Raw genomic sequence first — 23,508 nt, forward strand, 5'->3', positions numbered from 1 at the left:
TATCAGATATTATGCGTCATAACGCAGGGTTTCCTGTTGTACAGCTGTTGTCAAATGTTGTTAACATGACACCAAGAACATCCGACGCTGCCTCCTCACAGCTGATGTGTGTCTGTTCAGCTTGACTGGCCTGTAATGAGGAGACGGAGCGCACTCTTTTTCAATTAGGACTGAACACTGAGAGTCAGCCAGTGGGCCTCCAACTCAATCACATCAGACGCTTTGCTTACTTTCTCACTGCATTCTTACTCGACTCTATTGACGCCACAGTGAAGTGAGCATGAGCACCAGTCTGTGTTCTCCAGTTGAGGGGGGGGGGGGGGGGGGGGGGGGGGGTTGCTGCTGTTAGTCCAAAATGAGCACTATTCACAGCTCCCTGAGTCTGACCTGCCAGTGCAAGTTTAATGCTCTCTGATCTCCCCGTTCACTGGCATTCAAAACCATTAAAATCCTATCTTGCTTAGCTAGGTGCATCGGACACTAATGGAGACTGACTCTGCCCATTTGCTTTGTGTTTCCCCATTCATTTCCTCCAGCTACCACCCTGGTGTCCAAATGGAGGGAGGGCAGGGAGAAGTGCTGCTGCTCTAAAAGTCGAGACCCATTCATGATCCCCTGGATCATCCGCGGATCAAGAGCTGTGGTCGTATCTCTTCTTCTCCTCCTCTCCCCAGGCGTAGATTGGCCTTACATTAATGTTGATTAGCAGAGTGTGAAGGGAAGTGAGCACACATCCAGAGGAGGCACTCCTAGTGAATAAATATTTGTTGTTCCTGTTTGGATAGTGAGGAGTGCTTTCTCCCTCTCTCTGATACAATACAGTGGCTCCTCCTAATGACCCTGTGTTTGCATCTGCTGTCTGCTTTGCTTTAGAGAGTTTACAAAAGCTTGCTTTCTCTGAAGTAATGTGAAACATGCTCACACAGCAGTTACTCTAGTTTGCTTGTTGGTGCATAATTCTTTTCCTCATTTATAAATCATAAGTGGGGCAATAAGACTTAAAGTGATTCTCTCACACTCTGTAAATGTACATAATGCACTGCTCTGTGAATGCACCACAGCAGAGGAAATTAGGTCAAAATACAGGATGAAATGTAAGGCTTATTATATGCTACATTCAGATGTACATGACAGAACATGTACACACTATGTTTGGTTTTCATCATCAGCACCTATGCATTTTCTCTTTTCAAAGACTGGAGAGAGATCCAGTGTACAAAACAATCACCGGCAGAGCTACTGTACATGAGCAGAGCAGGGATTGGTCAGCAGCTCTGCCACTCACACAGCAAATACTCCCCGACTTCCTCTGTCCTCCTTTCCTGGTGCAGCCTGGGAGGAGGGAGGGGAATGGATCTTTTCTGTGTGAGTTGCCGGAGCTCCCTCAGCCTGCTCCTTACCACCTGTCCTTGACTTGCAGTGCTCAGACGAGACTGAGAGGAAGCCATGCTGCTCGTTCCTCCCTCTGGCTCCTCTCTGTCTGTTTGATGTGAGCAGCTGCATTTTTTTTCTCTCTCCCTCTCCTGTGTGTGGCTCTTTCTTTCTTTCTACCTGTGGTGCTTCAGTGGAGTGGCGAAGAGAGGAGCGTTTGTCCTCGGCCGGTGGAGCTCTGATGGGAGGCAGTGGTGGCTCGGGCTGGGACTGGGGATGCTGAACAGGGGGAGGGAGGGCCTGTTTGAGCTGGGACAGCAGCTCCAGCAGCAGGGGGAGTATCAGGCCGCCCTCCACTGCTTCCTCAGCTGCCTGTTGGGACTGACCCATGTGCAGAGCTTCACCTCTCTTCCCAACTGCCTACACCAGGTGAGCCAGATGCCTGATGACTTGACACACACACAGACATCCATAACATTTGTTTGTCTCCTTATCTGTGTTGCACACTTTCCTATCAACATGCATGCACATATCCGTTACATGCATGCACAAAATCTGCTGTATCATGTATTTGCACAGCTGTACAGACACCTTAGCATCACTTCTCCTCCACAGCATCACAAGTCATCACACGGGACACATTCAACCTTGATATGACTAACACCAATGTCAAATCTAACAGCACAGTCCATCATGTGTACCTGTGTTGACACTGTAAGATCATTTCAGTCTCAGTAGGACTGATAGCGTGTGTGCTGCTAAATGAGGCATCAGGCGTAGCACCAGCGTACAGTAACAGTGTGGACAGCTCATGATACTGTAGTATCCAGTTAATGTCTATCCCATTGTGTGTGGGCTATGTTTTGCTATTTGTGAGGTCACAGGCTTTATGGCACTGTGTAGCCACACCAAAGTCTTAGCCGATTACATACTGGGGTCCTTTATAAGGCTCTCCTACAAAGGCAAGGCTACAATTTTAATTCTGTTCAGTAATGCCTGGAGGAATGTCCCTGATGTCAAAACAAAGCCTCTGCTCCAGAACTTTGGAATGCGTGGCGTGATGTTGACCAGACCATTGGTGCTGCGAGGAGAGCAGAATTACTTGTGATGATGGCACACGACATCATGCACGCACGCAACTGGGAATGATGTTGTAATTGAATTATTTAATGACTATTAACCGTGTCCCTTATCTGTGCCTTACAGATCGCAGAGCTCTTCATCACTGAAAAGAATTGTATCCTTTACTAACTCAAGGAAAGCCTGTCTCACATCTAACACTTTTACTTTCACCATCACTTCAGGAAGTGTTAGCAAGCAGGCTAACTGTAAAACTAGTATTCTCTCTCTGTGAGGTGAACATGGAAAGTCAGTGATGAGAGGCGTGGCAAATTCCAGCACAATGAAGGATGTAGACCCTTTATAGAAAGCGATGTAAACGGAGGGGGATGAGTGGACGTCTGTGGGCGAGTTCATAATAACACGTTTGTCCCAGAATGCCATACGTTTTGTGTGCAGCTCAGGCTGTGTGTCTGTCTCTTAAGAGGATTTGTTGGCTCTTATCTCTGCACAACAGAGTGGAAGAGCACTAATTAACCTGCATCTGCACTGACGAGCCTGTTCATCGCCACTCCACTGCTTCTATAAACTATAGCGGTATAGGACATAGAGATAATGGAGAGGTGTTACGTTGCAGGATATATTACCTCCGTGGCTCTTCTCCCCGTCACTGAGACACTCCAACACTTAACTTGCCAGCTCAGGTTATCTACCTCAGCATGGCTCTACCCCTGACTGTCCATTTTCCAAAATAGGTCGATTTGCTGAGCATCGCTTCATCAATAGCCATCAGCAGGCCCCTCCTCAGCATGAAATGGTATCTGCTTACAGTAAGAGGGTCGTCGACCATGACGGGGTTAAATCTTTTGACATGTGGTACTTTATTACATAGTATCATCAATAGTAATGGTGGCATGTCGTGTCAAACTGTGCCATTTTATGTATGGTAGAATTACCCTGTTACATTGTTTTGCTTTTAGTGTGAGATTACAGACGTGAAAATGTGATTACATCTTGGTAAGCAGGTCAGCAGAAGAGAGGGGCAACGTACATCACAACATTGGATTTTCACAATAACAAAACACAATAAGAAGATGACTATATTAACAATATCACTATCTGCAGAAATTCAAAGTATGTGGTTGTTTTCAAGAGCTGCTTTTCTCAGTAGTTCTCATGCACATCACAGGAGCTAAAGCAGTGATGTCGTGGTCTTTGCAATGGTCTCCTGGGGAGGGAGGTGAAGGGTCAGTGTGCTCAAACTGGGAGAGGATATGGGAACTTTGGAGTTTCACACAAATGTTCACGACAACGGAATTTGTGGCGCCTCCGTACATTTAGTCTGTGTGTCTACCCAAAATCCACATTTGGGAAACAAAGTCGATGCTTGACCTATCGTTATCAGAGCTGGCAGTATCTACAAGTGACCTTTGTCCAAAGCCAAAAGCTGTTTTGGCTGCTGAGTGTTTGTTGATACGTGTTTCTTGGAAAGTGTGCCAGCCTGGACTATATGACTTTAAAGGGACAGTTCACCCCGACATCAAAAACACATATTTGTCCGCTTACATGTAGTGCTATTTATCAGGCAGGATCGTTTTAATGTCAGCTGCTGAGTGTTGGAGACAGCAGTCATATAGATGTCTGCCTTCTCTCTGATATAATGGAGCTAGATGACACTTGGCTTGTGCTCAAAGCTCAGATAACATACATTTGAAAAATTCAACAGCAATGTCTCTTTCTACGAATCATGACCCGGATACTCAAGATAATCCGCAGACCTTGAGCAGTTTCATATTGGAACTATTTTCTTTCTACCAAACTACACCCGCCAACTATATCGCCACACATGTAGGGCGAGTTTAGTGGGGATATCAGATATAAATTTGGGCATATCATATATTTACAAGTGGATATGCAGCACAGAAAGAGTAGTGAATAATAGGGAGCTTAAGAACACAAACTAATCAGTATAGTAGTATCACATTCAGTCATATTTGACCACATGATCTATGATTCCACTGGCAAGAGTTGATAGTACTACATGTCGGTGCAGCCTTAGAGTAATGCAGTATGTGTGATATGATGTGCCTTTGAAGGTGCCAGTGTTAATGCAAGTTCTTGTCGAGCTTTGGAGTGCAGTCCAATTACCAGCTCAGGGGAGGTCGTGTTTGTGTGTAGGTAGAGGTAGAGTGGAACACACATTTCCCTGGAGGGGATTGTGTGAGGTTCCTGTTGTGGCGTTGTTGTGGTCCAGCCAGGCTAAAAATAGCGGGCAAAAGTAGAAGTCTGACCTTTGATGATGGCTGCTCCCCTAATCCTCCCTCCCAGATGGTCCACCTCATACTCAATTTATTCCCTGCTGCCAGGTGACTCCCAGGAAACCAGGGCAGGTATAATTCATCTGTAATTATACTGTGATATATCTCAAGATGCGTTCAAAGCATCAAAACAAAGGTGTAGTGTTGTGAGCAAAAATGCTTTCCATGACAGGCTGCTACGTCCTGTCTGTACCATACTGTGCAGTAAATTATTCGTATGTACATCCACTAATAGCTTTTCAGCATCCATCTTTTCTGGTATCTTGTGATGCTCATCAGAAGTAAACTGTTTTAATTTATTTTCTTTCATCTTTCTGTTTAATAACTGGCCTTTCCTTTTGTTGTAAAAAGGATGTTAAGTGAACAGTATCCTGGTTTTCCTGGTGGATCTGTGGATCATCAGTTCTGCAGTACTCTCGTGGTAACAAAATGAAGGAAGCCGGCTGTTGTGGATCTCAGTTCAAAGCTTAACTGGTCTTTAAAACTGGAAACCCATTGTCCATCTTTCCATCCTGTAGATATTTGGTCCTATGTAAGATATTTTAAAGTATAACAGGCAAATAAAGTGAAAAGTGAATCTAACTAGAATGTAATTTATGGTGTTTTACACATGGGATCTGTAGTGTTAAGTAGGACATTTAGACAGGCAGGACTGTGTTTATTTTAAGCATTCTCCTTCCCATTGGTCTTTAAATTCACCTGACATGCATCAGTGGTGTCATTTTACAGTGGGACAGACTCTCAATATGCCGAATGCTTTTGACAAAGTGAAGTGGCTCTATTTTTAGGGTGCTTTTTATAGAGAGCCTTTTCATGGAAACAAAAACGGCACTCAGATCAATCGAAAACGATTCTGTACAAAACTCCAAAACAAACAGACTCTAAAATAGGAATATAATCTGGTATGATTCACTGGGGTGTAATCAGAGACAACTGCACTGTGAGATTCAGTGTTTGAAACTTGTTTTGCATCACAGTTGCTCCATTTGAAATGCAACACTAAAACCACAAACAGTAGATAAAAGCACAAAAGCAGAGACACCAGACACCGCCGCCACAAATCTGTATTACAGAATCCAAACCTCAGGATCAACAATGTGCTTCAGGTTACTACACATCCTGTTTGTCTGGAGGGATCATTCACGTGAGGACTAGGGAGGAAAAAACAACAGCATTGAGTTGGGTGAGGAGGCTGTTCCTAACTTCAGCAACTGACTAATCCTGCTGACAACTGAGACTGATCCTTCACCCATATAAACAGATGGGAAGGCCCTCCAGTTCATCCAGGCTGAGAAAATGTTCTATGAGGTGGCACTGATCGAGCTCACGGCTCTTCAGGGGAGTACAGGCAAGTACTTTTCGTATTAAACTATCTATGAATACTTCTGGGAATATTCTGTACAGCATTATGTTGGGGGTGTGTGTGTTTAGTCGACTAGGTAGCTGGCACCAAAAATACTAGTTGGTTAAACTTGATATTAGAATTAATATTATTTTCTGCGATTGTGTTCACTCCGTTGTAAAAGTAAGGCATGTTTCTGAAAGTCTAATTTTCCTTAAGAATATTATTTTCAATAAATGCTATTTGTTAACATTTATTTAGTAGGTTGTTGTCATGTGTTGTAGAATAATATGCTATGTTCATAATGAATGGGGTAAAGTGCCACACACTTTAGCAAACTACAATTTAGTTATTGAAAAGTGTGATTAACTATCTTATATGCAGTATATTTTTCAAACAATATTTTACTTCATAGGTTACATTGCACTCAATTTTGACTGTTTGCTGAGTGTTTTCTTCATTTAAGATGAGTTGACTGGTCTGTTAAAACTTCTGTTAGTCATCAGGAACATCCCTATTGCATGTGCAGTACTCTATGTATGTATATCATGCAGCCTTGTACAAGTCATCTACTTTGACTTTGAGTGTTTCATGGTGATGCTTTATATTCCTTATAGGTCACAGTAAATTTCCTGGAAAAACACAAGCCATTTGGCTCACTGTTGGTATAACAGAGATCATGTTAATTTTGTTTAAATTATTTTATTCTAATTAAATGCTAAGCTATAGTGTAACTCAGAGGCTTTTAGTTAGTTCACGTCAGATCAGTTGATTGTTTAAAAATGTGAAATATTATTTACAAGTATATAAAATTAAGTAAGTTTTAGAATAAGTGAATTGTGAATGAATATTTACCTGGGTTGAACTGGAGCAGATCTTATGAGGAAATTTCTGTGTTGACTGTTTGAGCTCAACACATCTAAAGTAACTAAATTATCAAAAAGAAAACCAAAGATCCAGCACACTAGGATACTCAGATTGACACTTATTTTATTGACAACTCACATCAAAAACAAAAAGGAGAGAACTTTGTGTTTCGCATGTTGTTTTGTCAGATTAGCTCTGACAGGGAGAGTGTACTTTGCTCCTGTTTTGTTTCAAATGTAAGCTGTTATTCAGTCTGAATATCCTGGTGTGCACTGAACCTTAGATTTCCTTTTGGTTCACTGTGGATTATCTAAATCCTTTATTTTCCCTATAATGAGACCAAATTATACAGTTCTTTCTATGAAAACTCAAGAAATGACAAGGAAAGCTTTAGACAATAACGGACCAGTTGAATGAAGCTTAGCTGTTTTTATTGACCTGCATATTTGGGAAGGGTGATGCAAAACAGCCTGTAATCTAATCTTATATTTTAATTTAATTTGAGGCTGTTACTAAAGCACCAGATGCACTGTAGCTTTTCAGTGTCTGACAGATTGTGTTTGTAGTGGGCAGCTGTCCAATGTGACTTGTTTGTAACCTGCACCTACAAACTAAGTCTTACACACTGTGTTTTTATAGCACCCACGACATCTTTTTTGTTAACTCATGAAGAAATATTAAATGACATCCCGTTTTTCCCCAAGTCCATCTTTGTTTACAACATACCTGGTGGAGCCTTAAACAGGCATTCACAGCGAGGCCGCTCATTCATCACCTGCTGCCGCTCCAGACGTCTGCCTCTTCCTCTGTGTCTGCTGCTGAGGCAGCAGCGCAGTGTAGCGTGGGCACAGTGGAGGAGAACGGGGGACAGACGTAGTAGAAGACAAATGGCCACACTTTGCACTATCTCATTAGGAGCTGTGTGTCGCTATAGAATACTGAAGCCCCTGATTCAGCACTCACTTGGATTGAATGCTGGACTTCTCCAGAGGCAGCGCTGGCACTATAGCTGCAGCTTACAAGCTTTCCTTCTCTCCCCAGTGTCTCTCTTCAATGTACCCTTCTCAGTATTTCCCCACTGACAGCTCACATAATTGTCATTTTGTGGGTTTTGTAATGCAAACAAACGTCTGTACCTGTTTCAATGATTTGTTTGCACTTGCTTGTGGCATGGATTACAAGCCAAACTCATTTCCACCTCAGCTATTGTATGTTCCCGGTGTGTGTGCGGGGTGTGTGAAGTACATACTGTATGTTTGGTGTGTGTCACTGTCTCTACGTGTGTCTCAGTGTTTCAGTGGGCGTGGTGAGTGTGCTGTTTGACTCCCTTATCCGCTCTCTCTTGCCCTTATCTCTGCTCTCTTGTCTCCAGCCCTCAGTTGGCTCCCCTCTGCTGTTCAGGCTTAAAGTCGGCAGCAGTGCCAGATAGGCTGATAGCCAGATAGCCAGGCTTTTTGGGCTTTATTTTTCAAACTCGGTGCAGTGGTAGAGAGGTAAAGAGATCAAAGGACGTGGAGGAGAAAGGGATTGATTTCTAGTTACATGAGCAGAGAGAAAGACTGAGTGGTTTGCTGGCGGGCTGACTGTGATTCCATGCCCTGTGTTTGTGTAACAGGGCCTCAGGAGGAGGCTACGCTGGGCTCTGCAGGATGGACAACCCCAGAGGAGCTATCGGAGCAGGCCTCCCAGGCACAGCACCTTGAACGGCTGGCCCAGCTCTGCATCATGAGCAAACAGTAGGTAAAACTGTGTCCTGCTGTAGCTTCTGTTGTGGTGTAGTTAATGAGGCGGCACATGTTCTGTGAGTTTAAGGGCTCAGTGGGCTCATCTGGAGTGAATATACAGTGAAGTAAATTCACATTTATGACTGTTTTATCACCAGTTCTTTAAAGAGTTCAAGTACTACACACTATATACTACTAATATATGGATAGTGTGTGTGTGTGTGTGTGTGTGTGTTGCATTTGACCCTTCATCACTTCACAGAGCTGACGCAGAAAAGCTGCTGATGCAGTTGTAACAAAGCAAACAGTATATTTGTATTTGTTTCTGTTATCGCTTTTATGACGAAAGCAGCAGCTTGGAGCAATAAAAAGCTCATTTGTTTATAGAGTCAAACCCTGAGTTTAGCTACAGCTGAGGCTGAAGAAATCTTTAGATAAATAATTTACAGCAAGACCACTGAAATGAATATTCGTCTTGCTAGGGTAAATTGTGTGACAGTTTGAAAAACCCTATTTAAGGAATTTATCACTTTTATCTGTGCTTTATTAACATTTCTTTGTCATTTGTCATGTTTGAAATATTTTGTCAGTGGAAAAAATTAGAACTATGTGTTAATTACAGACAAAAAAATGTACGCATATACACATCCACTTGCACGCACACACATTCGCCTTTCTGGGATGGAAATTTTTCGAACTAGATAAACTGCGGCTCCAAGGCTTTTTAGCTAGAGTTGAATTTCCCTGTAGATGTGGGGAAAAGAGACACCACACTCTACTTGAGTGTTACAGAAGGAACACCTTAACTGGATCTGGTGTCTCCTGTTGCAGGGGTACTTTGTTAGGCCGTAGCATGCACCTATTTTCTGTACCTCTGTTGTCATTGTTGGGATTAGGCCATTTAACCTGATTGCCAGAGAGGGTGACAGAGGGTGGAAGGTCTGCTCGACAGAGGGCTGGTCATGGTGCTTCATTAATGCAAGTAGCATACAGTAGTTAAACTTAAATGAGATGGTACTGATTGTGCATGACTGTTCCCAGAGGCTTTGGTTTCTGGGTAAATAAGAACAAGCAGGAATTTGACTCTACTCTTTGATCTTTTCTTGCACACTTACCCTTTGAGGACTATAAAGTTGTACTAAATGAGGAACATAAAAAAAAAAACACAAACTAGCTTTGGTTTCTCTAAGTGGGGAAATTGTCTTAATGCCCCAAAGCTCTTATTACCTTCACCATAAAGCCCAGCCTTTCTTTCATGTAGACAGGAAGTTGTAATACCCCCTGAATCTTTCAGCAATGTCGTAGGAAGTCCTTTGGGCCGGCGAAGGGCTTTTCTGTCTTTGCTGATCAGATGTCCCCTGAAAAGGACGATCTAAAGCAGCGCAAACTGACACCTGGCTATTACTAATTGAAGGGAAGTGCGGGTTTGGAACAGCGAAGCTGACATCTGTCACACTAAACAGAGCTTGCTCTACATCTATAGACACACGTGAGGGTGTGAGGGTGATGAATGTCCTTGGCTGACTTTCCAGAGCAGATATGAACAGAACAGCTGGCAGATTCTCATTGTGCCACATCGTATTCATTGAGCTTAGCACTGAGCAGAAGAGTAGTGGAAGGGCACAAGTCAGTAAACCAAGCTGTAAGCGCCATGCCTTCTGTAATTCACCCTGGAGAATAGAAAGGGGCAGTGAGTGCTGGCAGAAATAGAAGGTTTCCACTTCCTCCATAAGGTGCATGAGCACCTGCAGCCCTGCTCTCCGTGTCTAATCACAGCACGCGCATGTTTAGATTTCTCATGCTGCTGAAAACCGATACGCTCACCTGGCAGTGCAGCACGGGCCACTACATTTGATTAGGGTCAGGCATTGTTGTCTTTGAAAATATTTGTGCTTAAATGGGAGAAGAATGTGCAGAGGTAGATTTTATCTGCTAACTCAGTGCTATCCAATTTTAAGAGGCTGCTTTTGTTTTCACCAGGTATAAAATATTTTACTGCAGTGCCACAGATGACAGCAGAGGTAGTGTTTAACACTCCTGTTTTCCTTTTCCTTTCAGACCTCATCTTGCTCTAGAATACAGTGGTAAGGTATGTGTATCATTCTCTTTGTTTCCTCTCCAGAACAAATACAGTTTTTTATGGCACTCTTGTGTCAACTTAAACCCCCACTATCTGTTAATTAATCTTTCAGGCTGCAAAGATCCACCAGAGGGCCTTTGGTAATGACCACCCCATTACAGCCAGAAGCCTGGAGCTTATGGCCACCGTCTATGCTGAGATTGGCAAGACTGAATATTCAGGTAAACACCCACCTGGGACGAATGACGCAGACAGGCACAGTAAACAATACTGTCGTCCTGAAAAGATTTTACAACATAAGGGAGTTACTGTATGCAAAGTAATAGACGGTGAAAAGCAAACATGGTTGTATGCTTTCCTCAAACAACAGCCTCCACATTATATAATCTGAAGCACGAGGGTGGAGGCCTCGCTGTCTCATGACGCCTGACAATACCTGAACAGTGATATTAATCTAAAGAACAAGTTATCTCGTTCTTTAGAGAGCACACAGCACAGTGAGGATGTGGTTTAAAGTAATTCAGTTTGCCTTCAAACCATGTCGACCCGTGAGAATGTTAAATAATAAACACTTGCAGTCATGTCAGTACAAGAGTGCTTTTATGCAGCGCAAAGAGAGGAGAGTAGCTTTGTGACAGTATGAGGGCACAGTTTTGTTGTACAGTATGTATGCTTGGCTTGCATTAAGAGGGAGCAACACTCTCTGAACTCTGTGTTTTTGTGGAGGCTGCTGTGGTGAAAAAAAAGTAATATGCACAAACCAGCCTTGTTGTCGAGTCAGCTTTCAGAGGCAGTGGTGCTGAACAGGGCCGGCTACATAATGACAGGAGAGTACAGCATATAAAGATGAAGATTTACAACACTCCTTGTTGTTCACCTTAGATGGTCTTGAATGTGTTTGGTGAAATGGTGAAAGACTGCAGGGTCAGAGAGCGGCTGTTGCTGTTGTCGCAGATCAGAACACGTGGCTGTCTCTGTGCACTTTTTGCGACCTTTTATTTTGTATTGTACACAGAGAAATTCTCTTTGACCCACAGCAAGGCGCTTCAGCAGAGGCGTGTTAAGTGGTTACGGCTTTTGTCCCCTAGATACCTTTCACTGTTAACTGGGTCAGACACCCTCCCTCAGCTAACAATCTATTTATGTGCATTGAAGTTAAATTAGTTTGTCAGCTGTGGTATGTTTTGCGGCAGTATGCGGTTACATTTTATAACTATAATTAACCCACTTCTAATAAGATAGTGAATGTATGAAAATTATTGAATTGAGAGGGGCAATTTGTTCACTTAATAAAAATAGGACACACACACACACATTCATATAATGAATATGCAGTATAATATCTCAACATAATATATATCAGTGTGCAATTGGTGCACCTCCTTTAATAGAATAACCTTAAGGTGCAAAAAGAATTTGAAATTTTGTACTTTTAAAAACATAATATGTAATTTGAATAATATTATTTACAGTATCCACCAAAATCCACTTTATGGATGGCAGTAAGAAAGGTAGCATAAATAAGATAAAAATGGGAAAATGAAATGTATAGTTTTGAAAAAAATGTAATGTATAGAAATGTAGTTTTCAAATGACCCTCTCCTGCTCTTTTAAAAAAAATCAGACTACTCCCCTTTCAGCAAAACGATAAAAACTACATAGGCCTCTCAAATTTTTGACCCCCCTTCCCCACTAATAATGTGCACATGGTCTCCTATGAGAGATGTTAAACTGTCCCTAATTACGTGACTATTCATTTGACTTTGATTCACCTCACTTCAAAAACAAAACAACTGGCTGGTGTGATTAAAACTGAGGAATGTTTGTACATCTTTCAAAATTTGGATTTGGCTATGTCAGGAAAGGTGGTATTCACATCTGTTTTTTTTACATTAATATTATTTAGCCCATTTATTTCTTAATCATTTATAGAGTATATAGTCAGAAGGGTTACTGCTTTTGTTTGCATAAGCCGAGCAGCATCTTTCTGTCTCATTAAAATTTGAAGTTTTCTATAAGGAGCATGTTTATTTTTGCATACATATGAACAAAAGAAAGTCTGTCCCCTGTGTGTGTGTCTCTCTCACTCAGTCATGCTCTATAAAGGCTATTCTAGTTGTAAATGACCCAGAACAGTAATAGCTTGACTTCAGGCCAGTGATGACAAACAAAACACAGAGTATTTGGTAGCTTTGAGAAGCTTTCAGTATAATATAAATGAAGGACCAACAATGCTGAGGTTGAGAACTACAACGCTTTCTACTCCTATTCTGGGGGGCACAAGTACCTCCGAGTATTCAGAAAGTTTGCCCCCGCCCCCAATAATGTATTGATTCTGACTATGTTGATTTCCAGCACAACCATGAACCTCAAAGACATTTATTGAAAACACTCTGATGTCCCAAATCTGGGTTCAGAGGAGAGTTGCCACTTGTTTTGAAACTAGGCCAGACAGATACTAGTCCTGTTGAGACTGCAAAGTAAAGACTACTGTAGGTAAATAAGGTTTACACACTACTAATAGAAGGATACAGCTGATGCAACCTTCCAGCTGTCTCTCAAACTCTCCACCCGCTCTAGCAAGTAGGTCAAAAATAATGTCACAAAGAATGTCATAAAAGTGTCATAAAAAAATGTCATCGTATAGCATGCCATAGAAATGACATAAAAGGTGGTATAATACAATATGTCATATTACAAAATTAATAAAAAATGTCTATACTATAAAAATGTAATAGTGCAGTTGTTTAAAAAAAGGTCATTAAACAGTAATAGTACAGTATGTCATAGAAAAGTCATTAAAAAATTATAACACTCTGTAATGAAAAATATCGTAGTATAGTATGTCATATAATTGTCAAAAAATGCCATAGTATATATAGTATGCCATAGAACTTTTCTTCCACAGGTTGTGGAATAGTAAATATCAAAGCTTTTAGTAAAAACATAACAACAACTACATGTTTTTGACCATCCTTGTGTCACAGTTTGCAGCTTGAGTTTCCTTAGCAGTGCTCTACCCAGCGCTGACAGAGTTAACACTGGCGTCTTTTCTTAGACATATTTGCATGTTTAACTTTGTATGTTTAACTGCGCCTCATTGTCTGTCTTCAGATCAGGCTGCAAGCTCCTGAGTGAAGCAGCACTAGATCACTACTCATGTACGGTCATGGTTCTCTCACTAGACTCCCTGGGTCAGTGTGTGTCTGTGCTGTCCAAACGCTTCGCTGCTGCAGAGTCCATTAAAGACACCGTCAACTGTCTTCCACATTCCCACCGGGAGAAACACTCAGAGGTCCGCCACAGAAAGGACACCCACCACCAACAGGAGGACGCACCGAAACCTAAGGTAGTGTTAACAACACCTGCAGGTGCCTTCAGCTCTGTTACTGTGGATATGAGAGGTTTGTTTGAAAAAGATCTGTGCCTTCCAGCTGTTTGTCGCCAGTTGTGGTTGTACTCACCCTGAGCTGTATCTGCTGCAGGTTACCAATGGCAAAGTCCCCACCTCCATTCTAAAGAGGCCAGGTCCCAACTACGGATCAGACACAGAACCCAACCACAGACGGAAAGGCGAACGGAGGGTTCGATTCAGGGAGCCAGAGACCACAGTACATGGTGAGAGAACAGTTTGACACAGATGTGCTGGTGCCACCAGAGAGAACATGCTGCCCTCTGGTGCTTTCACACCTCGACCAAATTATTCCAGTGACTTCATATCACCCATATTTTCTGCAGCCTGTCTATGTCAGCTCTACACTTACACAAGCGTGAATAAGGGAATGCATTCATACAGTAACAATATGGATGTAACTGTGATTGTTTATAAAAATTTCCTTGAAATTTGTGCAATCCCAGCTTGTAGAGGAGCCCTCAACCCATATGTAACAGCAGCGCATGCTGCACTTAGCAGTAAATAGAAAGGACAAAATACATTACACATCCTGAGATTGCATCGTAAACTATTGTCCTTCGGGGATTCTGTACTATTTAAGAATAATGTAATGCTGTGAGACTTCCAAACATGAGCAAGTGATTTACTCTTTCCAATTAATTATGCATGCAAATGAGGCACCATGGAGTCTGTTCCAGAGAGATAGTGGAGTCTATGAGGGCACAGCAGCTGGGTGGTTGCTGCTGTACATCACAGAGGCTGGCTCTTGTTGACTGACTGGCCTCTTTTCTGTCGGCTTTACAGACATTCCTTACTGTGACTGTTTAGGTGGTAAGTCTGTCTGAGAGAGTTCAGATTCACTGTGTGCATGAAAAAATCACAACAACACTGCACTTTAAGTCCACTGGATGTAAATATGTGTGGGGAAAACATCAAGAAAAAGGATTTAGGTTAATTGTTTGGTAAAATGTGTCAATTAAATGTCACTTTTAATTAACTTTGTTGCCTGCAATGCAAAACACAGTCAAGCTTTTCACTGTCACCCACTTTTTAACAAGGTGTGAAGGACAGAGAGCTCCAGTTTGTGTGGCAAGCCTCCACTACACTGCATTTACTGTGTGTAATCACATTATATCCACTCTCAAAAGTTTCCTCTTGAGGTTTTCACTTTGTTAGGTCAGCAGGAAAGAGAGGGACCTGTGCATGTGACAATTCAAATGCTCATTTACAAATCAAAACTGTAAAAAAAAAAAAAATGGTTTTGGTTTTTTTTTTTTTGCTTGCAGCCTATGAGACGACACCGTCCCGCCCCCACCTCGCCCTGTTCACTTGCCTCTTCCTGCTGATGTCATTCCTGGGTGTGGCCATGTACTGCACGGACCGGCGGCGCCCACAGCGAGTGTGTGAGGAGCTGGAGGCCGCGCTGGCCGTCTACCTGCTGCATATGAAACAGCTTCTGTGGGGCTGCTGGATATGGCTGACCATGCAGTGACTGAGACCGACCACAGGTGGAGACGTAGAGCCTCCTTTAAGTTTTTTCAGACCCCTCTTTTTTCCTATCTCTGAGGGAGCCCAGGCCTACAAACACCTCAGCCATTTGGCAAGGCTCTGTACGCTGTCTGTGGTGTCGAGCCACTCTCACAGTGAAAAAGGGAAAAATGTGTAATCCCAGAAATATGTAGCTTCCATGTCTGTATGTACATAATGTGCTAAAGTGGTTGGCACGCCACTCTTTATTTAAATTATGATTTTGCACATGTGCAATGTTGATGCTCACATATAACGCTCACGTAATCACCACACCCATCTGATCTGTCAGTCTATGTCACAGTCTGTTATATGTGGGTGAATGTTTCCATGGAATGCAAATATTTATTTTGTTACATGATTTGTGTATATCAGATATTACACAGAACTGAATGTGTATATATGGTTCAATATACTAAGGACTATCACAATATTCAGCCTTGTAATTGCACATAAATGAATGTAGAGATGTTTGGAGACGGCTTTGATTGACACGGAGCACATCTGAGAGGAGGAGGACAGGAAGCAGAAATGTGTGAACTGTTGGATAATGATCTGCGAGAACGAAAAAACACAGGGCTGCATCACTTCACAGCACCGGGTTGAATGACTAACAGATGAAAAACACCTCTTTCTTTACAGACTGTCTGGTCTTCTGTACAACCGGCTGTCTTCAGCTGATTCCTAGCTCCACTGAGGAGAAAATCTGCAGCACAATGTTATGAATTCTCTCTCCTTATCTATCGTCGAAGAGAATATACTCAAAGTGAACGAATGCTAATGCTTTTGACAGTGTTCCTCTTTATAACCACTTGAACCCCACAAGATATCCTCGATCCTAAATGTTATTTATTCTTCTATACTGTATATCTGCATCTACGCAAATATCCAACTCTCAATTGTTTTAGATTTTTTAACTTTTTGTTACCTGTTACATTTCTATTTAAAAACAATAATATTCAGGTTTTAATCGTGATGTCAAACGCTCATCAAGCTTTGGACAAATGTATGGCTAGACAGATATTTGCAATACACATGAAAACATTTTTATCCAATTCATTGCTAGAAATATGAGGCCAAACACAGAAATATAACAGATTCTGTTATTGTATGAGTCCCTTTATCAAATGAAGCAAATCAATTCAAACCACACAAATGGATTATAGGAATAAAAGGGCACAGTGATGCACATCCCACAGACCTCTCATTATGAGCAATAACACACATCACATGGTTTCCAGTAAAACATTGTTCTTTATATAACAGGTTTCAGGGAACTCAGACAGAGAGCGTTGGATTTCGGAGGCATTTGAATGTCAAAGCAATATAAGGCTAATAATGCTCGAACAGAAGAAAGAAACACTCAACTCTGTACTGTCAAATGAAATCGTCATTAGCAATAAACAGTGAACTCATGTCCTGCATATGCGCATTTAGCTTGAAAGCTGCATTTCACAGCTGTCCAAACGTTTATGGTCACTTTGAAAGAAGTGCCTTTTATGGAAGGGTTTTCTTAGTTCCTACCGTTTTATGATTTCAGTTGTTTTGAATAAAACTGTCATTGCCTATCAAAGTGAAGCAGATGATTTGTTTTCTTCCTGTAATCTCTGACAGTAAGTGAGTGTGTGATGTGGATGTAACAGGGAGCGAGATGCATGCGGGTACATTTGTGCGTCTACTCACAGTTATACAGTATATTGGTTTGTAGCCTATAAAGTGTAAAGGAGAAGCCTGAGTTACTATATGGCACAAAATAGGATTTGTATTTTATCTCACACGGACTGCTAAAAGCTTTTTTTTTTTAAACCGGCTGCCTGATACATTGATATTCTGAACTACGATTTGTCATTTTTATAAAACACCTTTTATAACTGCTGATAAAAGTGTGAATACACCGCAAAAGCACACATCATTTTACTTTGCTGCAGCATGCAAAGAATTCTCACCTCATCTTGTGCCCATCCTTCCAGAAAAACCTCTTCTTAGGGACACATTTATTAGTGTATAAAACAGAGTAATATCCCTTTTACATCTAAAAACCACCACCCTATTAATTTGTCATGCATTAGGTCCATGCAGAAGTTTCACAAAGACAACATGATCCATCAGCTAATCTGTCCGAGCCATTAATACTGTGTTGATAAATAGAAATTTATGAGTTGAGAAAAACTGGATGTACATTTCTATCAAATGGTCTTAATACTATCGGAGCTTAACTATGGTTGTGTGTTGGAGAGGAATGGATGCTTAAACTCAGGATTCCTCAAGGATTAACAACCATTGGGAGATTTTTTTGAGGAGAAATCAATCACCTTTGGAGAACAACGCTAAAACCTTCCGTTTGATTCAATCCACGATCAATGGGAGCAGAAGCCAATTTGATTGTCTACAGAGGCAAACATTGGTGTTTCTCATGGCAGGTGAGAGGACTTTACAGCTGAATGTGAGTGAGAGCGTGTGTCCTCTGGTTTCTAAATCAAGCCGGTCTTGAGGTCAGAGTTGCGGCGTGAGGAGCGGCCGAGCAGCAGGTCCTTCTCGTGGATCAGGCTGTCCAGAAGGTCCTCTTGTCTGTAGTTGTGGTAGACTTTCAGGAAGGCCATCACTGCGATCCCAAGCCACGTGAGCCATGCAGCCCACAGGCCAAACTGAAGGATGCGAGGAAATTATTGTATGACTGACAGTCAGGATTTTGTTAACCTGTCTTGAATGACATTGAGAATAGTCTTACCTGAGCTATAGCAAACTGGTCGTAGAAAGCAGAGTTGTCCAGGCCGAGTTCTAGATCAGTGTCCTGCATGTCCTCACAGCTGAAATATGACACAAGCTGGTTATCAGGAGGACCACTGCACTGTCTACTGATACTGTCTGAACAGTTGTGTGCTGCCATCTCACCTGCTGGGCATGGTCCCACCCTCAGTGACAGAGTCGCACCACATGTTGAAACCCACACTGACGATGGTGCTGGACAGGAAAACTGTGAACACCACCAGGGAGCTGATGAGCAGGTTGAGGAAGGCGTTGAAGATGGAGCTGCAGGCAGGTGGAACAAAAATTGAGGAGGACAGAAAGTGTGAAATCTCTGCTTCATGTCTGACTAAGTTCCAGCATGATTCGTTTTCTGTGTGTCCTCCAGACACACATGAAAATACTGTCACAGGCTGGAAACACTGTATGTGAGCCACAGTATGATTCAGATTTTTCACAAGTGTAGCCCCTCCATCTTTATAATGGAGGACGACAGTCACTAGTCGTTTTTAAAGGCTCATTCTAGGACATTTGTCAATATCATGGACTGTATTACATGCAGATGTGACTGTGCCATTATAGCGCACATATAAGGGCGTGGGAGATGGATAAAAAAAAACACATTTACATTGAGCCGTAAAGCCTGAGTGGTATAGCAGGTCCTACTGAGGTTTTAATGGTGCTGGTACTGAGCTGTGTCAAATGAGCACAAGTCAAGCATCACTCACTCGTCGTGCCCTTTGCACAGAAAGAACAAGAGCCTCCATGACTGCACTGCGGACAGGATGAGGGACGCTATCCCGACAAAAGTGATGAAGCTGCAGGAGGACTCGGGTCCCCACTCCTCCACGATGAAGCGCTGCTTCGACACGGTGATGTTCTCATTTTGCCACATTCCCCGCGTGAAAAGCAGACATTTCCCTCCGAAGTCCTCCGTGTTCTCAGACAGAGGCACCACGGCGATGAAACCGAATACGAAGGCTAAAAAATAAAGGATGCACTGGGCGAAAATTAAATTATCGAGGGCCATTTTTCTGTCTGTCTCTTCTTCTCTCTGCGTCCTGGAGAAACTGCGGCTGCGCAGTAGAGACAGCGATGAGCGGAGGCGCATCATCCGACGCTCCGCTGCAAATTAATGAGCAGGCTGAGGCTCTCAAGGCTCTCCATCTCATCTACAGGCTGGCTGTAGAGATCTTGACCAGTGTTCCCACTTGCACAAGATCAAGTAGCCTATTTAACAGTTAATTATGACATTTAACCCCTAACACACAGCTTAACCCTTGGGGATAAGTAAATTATTTCTTATTAAAGTACTTTTACTACATTGCAGTAGCTTGCTGGTAGTTCAACTACATTCATACTTGCATCATGATTAATGTAGTTAAATCACTTTTCCCCATTTTTGTGAAGTAAACTACAAACAATTTAGGGCCATAGAAGGAAATAATTAATTTTCTTTATTTATTTATTCATTTATTGGCATAAAAAATGGCGGAAAAAATCAGAATATGGTATGGCGTAAAAAACAAACAAACTGCTAAAACCCCTAGTATGGGGCGTCGAGGCTTAGTGGTTACAGCAGGCACACCATGTACAAAGGCTTGGTCCTTGCTGTCGATTCCAGCCTGCTGCCCTTTGCTGCGTGTCGATCCCTCTCTCTCCCCCCTACAGGCTATGCTCTTCTATCACTGAAGTCAAGAAAAGCCTGAAGAAAAATCTTAAGAGACGTCATAGTATAGTGTGGCATAAAAAATAACACAGAAAACTCATAGTGTAGTATTACTTTAAAAATCCATAAAAATTCAAAGTATAGTATGGTATAAAAAAACGACGTAAAAATGTTATAGTATAGTATGGCATAAAAATGATGTAAAAAAAACAGTCATAGTATAGTATGGCATAAAAATGATGTAAAAACAGTCATAGTATAGTATGGTATAAAAAAATTATGTAAAAAGTCATAGTATATGGCATACATATGGCATTAAAACAGACATAGTATAGTATGGCATGAAAATGATATAAAAAGTCATAGTGTAGTATGGCATACAAAAAATTATATAAAAAGTCATAGTATATGGCATACATATGGCATTAAAACAGTCATAGTATAGTGTGACATAAAAATGATATAAAAAGTCATAGTGTAGTCTGGCATAAAAAAAATTATATAAAAAGTCATAGTATAGTACGCCATACATATGGCATTAAAACAGTCATAGTATAGTATGGCATAAAAAATTATATAAAAAGTCATAGTATAGTATGGCATGAAAATGATATAAAAAGTCATAGTGTAGTATGGCATAAAAAATTATATAAAAAGTCATAGTATAGTATGGCATGAAAAAAATATATAAAAATTCATAGTATAGTATGGCATGAAAAAATTATATAAAAAGTCATAGTATAGTATGGCATAAAAAAATTATATAAAAAGTCATAGTATAGTACGGCATACATTTGGCATTAAAACAGTCATAGTATAGTATGGCATAAAAATGATATAAAAAGTCATAGTATAGTATGGCATACATGTGGCACAAAAACAGCCATAGTATAGTATGATATGATATGATATGATATGATATAAATGATATAAAAAGTCATAGTATAGTATGGCATAAAAAAATTATATAAAAAGTCATAGTATAGTACGGCACACATATGGCATTAAAACAGTCATAGTATAGTATGGCATGAACATGATATAAAAAGTCATAGTGTAGTATGGCATAAAAAATTATATAAAAAGTCATAGTATAGTATGGCATAAAAAATTATATAAAAAGTTATAGTATAGTATGGTATACATGTGGCATTAAAACAGTCATAGTATAGTATGGCATAAAAATGATATAAAAAGTCATAGTGTAGTATGGCATAAAAAAATTATATAAAAAGTCATAGTATAGTACAGCATACATATGGCATTAAAACAGTCATAGTATAGTATGGCATAAAAAATGATTAAAAAAAAAGTCTTAGTATAGTATGACGTAAAAAAAATGAGTCATAGTATAGTATGGTATAAAAAAATTATGTAAAAAGTCATAGTATATGGCATACATATGGCATTAAAACAGACATAGTATAGTATGGCATAAAAATGATGTAAAAAAACAGTCATAGTATAGTATGGCATAAAAATGATGTAAAAACAGTCATAGTATAGTATGGCATACATATGGCATTAAAACAGACATAGTATAGTATGGCATACATATGGCATTAAAACAGACATAGTATAGTATGGCATAAAAATGATGTAAAAACAGTCATAGTATAGTATAGCATAAAAATGATGTAAAAAAAAACAGTCATAGTATAGTATGGCATAAAAATGATGTAAAAACAGTCATAGTATAGTATGGCATAAAAATGGCATAAAAACAGTCATAGTATAGTATGGCATAAAAATGGCATAAATACAGTCATAGTATAGTATGGCATAAAAATGGCATAAAAACAGTCATAGTATAGTATGGCATTAAAAATGACGTAAAAACAGTCATAGTATAGTATGGCATAAAAATGGCATAAATACAGTCATAGTATAGTATGCCATAAAAATGGAATAAAAACAGTCATAGTATAGTATGGCATAAAAATGGCATAAATACAGTCATAGTATAGTATGGCATAAAAAATGACATACAAAGTCATATTACAGTATGGCATAAAAATGGCATAAAAATAGTCACAGTACAGTATGGCATAAAAATGGCATAAAAATAGTCACAGTACAGTATGGCATAAAAATGGCATAAAAACAGTCATAGTATAGTATGGCATAAAAATGGCATAAAAACAGTCATAGTATAGTATGTTATCAAAACTGCATGAAAACAGTCATAGTATAGTAGAGCATAAAAAAATATATTTAAAAAAGTCATAGTATAGTATGGTGTAAAAAATTACATAAAAAGTAATACCATAGTATAGTATGGCATAAAAATGGCATAAATACAGTCATAGTATAGTATGGCATAAAAAATGACATACAAAGTCATATTACAGTATGGCATAAAAATGGCATAAAAATAGTCACAGTACAGTATGGCATAAAAATGGCATAAATACAGTCATAGTATAGTATGGCATAAAAATGGCATAAATACAGTCACAGTACAGTATGGCATAAAAATGGCATAAAAATAGTCACAATACAGTATGCCATAAAAATGGCATAAAAACAGTCATAGTATAGTATGTTATCAAAACTGTATGAAAACAGTCATAGTATAGTAGAGCATAAAAAAAATATATTTAAAAAAGTCATAGTATAGTATGATGTAAAAAATTACATAAAAAGTAATACCATAGTATAGTATGGCATAAAAAACAAAAACAGCATAAAAACAGTCATAGTAGTATGCATAGATGGTAAAAATAATGGACATAGCTTCTGTGACATCATCCATCAGTTTGTGGACTCCCATTTTGAAGCCTCAAGTTTGGCATTTTGTCCATCGTCATCTCAGTTTTTGGAGCCAGAAGAGACATATTTGGGAAAGAGGCTGGCACTGGGAGGAGCAAGAGGTGAATCCGACTGAGAAGCCGCAGACACTTTCCACACACAGCCTGTTATTTAAAGCGGCCTGCCGTTAATTATGCATAATTTAAGACTTAATTACATTTAAATGGTTGAGTTGTATAAAATTCACCTCCAGTACAGTTACCATGAAGGGGGAAATAAAATATAGACCAAAACCATTTTTTGTACTAGGCTGTAAACATTTATTTCTGCTTTATAGCTGGGCATTTTAACATGGGGGTCTGTGGGGACTGACTGGCTTCTGGAGCCTGCCTCAAGTGGCCATTTAAAGAACCTCAGTTTTAGGCACTTTGTGTCATTGTATAAAATGGCAAAAAAAAAAAAAACCTATAGCATGACATAAAATAACATTAATAAAAATATAGTATAGTATATAAATAATAAAATGACCTTAAAAAACATATGGTAATTATAGTAGCCAATAGTATGTCCTAAAAAATACATAAAAAGTCAGTGTTGTATGACATAAAATTAGACATTAAAAAAATTCATTAGTATCTCATAAAAATTGTGTGTGCACTTT

At 40.2% G+C, this 23,508-nt stretch overlaps 2 protein-coding genes across 3 annotated transcripts; one reads left to right on the plus strand and one right to left on the minus strand.

Moving 5' to 3' along the window:
• The first annotated feature begins 1,338 nt into the window (after nucleotides 1–1,338).
• Nucleotides 1,339–17,255, plus strand: c15h14orf180 (chromosome 15 C14orf180 homolog). 2 transcript variants are annotated; one of them, XM_033643193.2, is made up of 10 exons: nucleotides 1,339–1,800; nucleotides 2,578–2,608; nucleotides 6,010–6,096; nucleotides 8,573–8,693; nucleotides 10,740–10,770; nucleotides 10,874–10,982; nucleotides 13,947–14,110; nucleotides 14,247–14,379; nucleotides 14,960–14,986; nucleotides 15,442–15,781. In XM_033643193.2, exons 1-10 carry the CDS (start codon nucleotides 1,648–1,650, stop codon nucleotides 15,645–15,647), a joined length of 1,062 nt encoding a protein of 353 aa, XP_033499084.1. In that variant the 5' UTR covers nucleotides 1,339–1,647; the 3' UTR covers nucleotides 15,648–15,781. The 2 variants fall into 2 exon arrangements, with proteins under 2 accessions (XP_033499084.1, XP_033499085.1); XM_033643194.2 differs by lacking the exon at nucleotides 14,960–14,986 and having other exon boundaries at nucleotides 15,442–17,255.
• tmem179ab (transmembrane protein 179a, genome duplicate B) lies at nucleotides 16,772–19,523 on the minus strand. Its single transcript, XM_033643196.2, has 4 exons — nucleotides 19,156–19,523; nucleotides 18,575–18,712; nucleotides 18,411–18,489; nucleotides 16,772–18,327 (listed from the first exon to the last, which is right to left on the minus strand). The coding sequence occupies exons 1-4, from the start codon at nucleotides 19,455–19,457 to the stop codon at nucleotides 18,154–18,156; spliced, it is 693 nt and encodes a 230-aa protein (XP_033499087.1). The 5' UTR covers nucleotides 19,458–19,523; the 3' UTR covers nucleotides 16,772–18,153.
• Between the last annotated feature and the right edge of the window lie 3,985 nt (nucleotides 19,524–23,508).

Source organism: Epinephelus lanceolatus, chromosome 15, assembly GCF_041903045.1.
Source record: "Epinephelus lanceolatus isolate andai-2023 chromosome 15, ASM4190304v1, whole genome shotgun sequence".
Lineage (NCBI taxonomy): Eukaryota > Metazoa > Chordata > Actinopteri > Perciformes > Serranidae > Epinephelus > Epinephelus lanceolatus.

Coding starts and splice junctions, on each gene's coding strand:
- c15h14orf180 (XM_033643193.2), top strand. CDS start 1,648: ATGCTGAACAGGGGGAGGGAGGGCCTGTTTGAGCTGGGACAGCAGCTC. Junction 6,097..8,572: donor GGCTCTTCAGGGGAGTACAG/GCAAGTACTTTT, acceptor TTTGTGTAACAG/GGCCTCAGGAGGAGGCTACG. Junction 14,380..14,959: donor GCCAGAGACCACAGTACATG/GTGAGAGAACAG, acceptor TCGGCTTTACAG/ACATTCCTTACTGTGACTGT.
- tmem179ab (XM_033643196.2), bottom strand. CDS start 19,457: ATGGCCCTCGATAATTTAATTTTCGCCCAGTGCATCCTTTATTTTTTA. Junction 18,490..18,574: donor GGTGGGACCATGCCCAGCAG/GTGAGATGGCAG, acceptor GTCATATTTCAG/CTGTGAGGACATGCAGGACA. Junction 18,328..18,410: donor ACCAGTTTGCTATAGCTCAG/GTAAGACTATTC, acceptor CGCATCCTTCAG/TTTGGCCTGTGGGCTGCATG.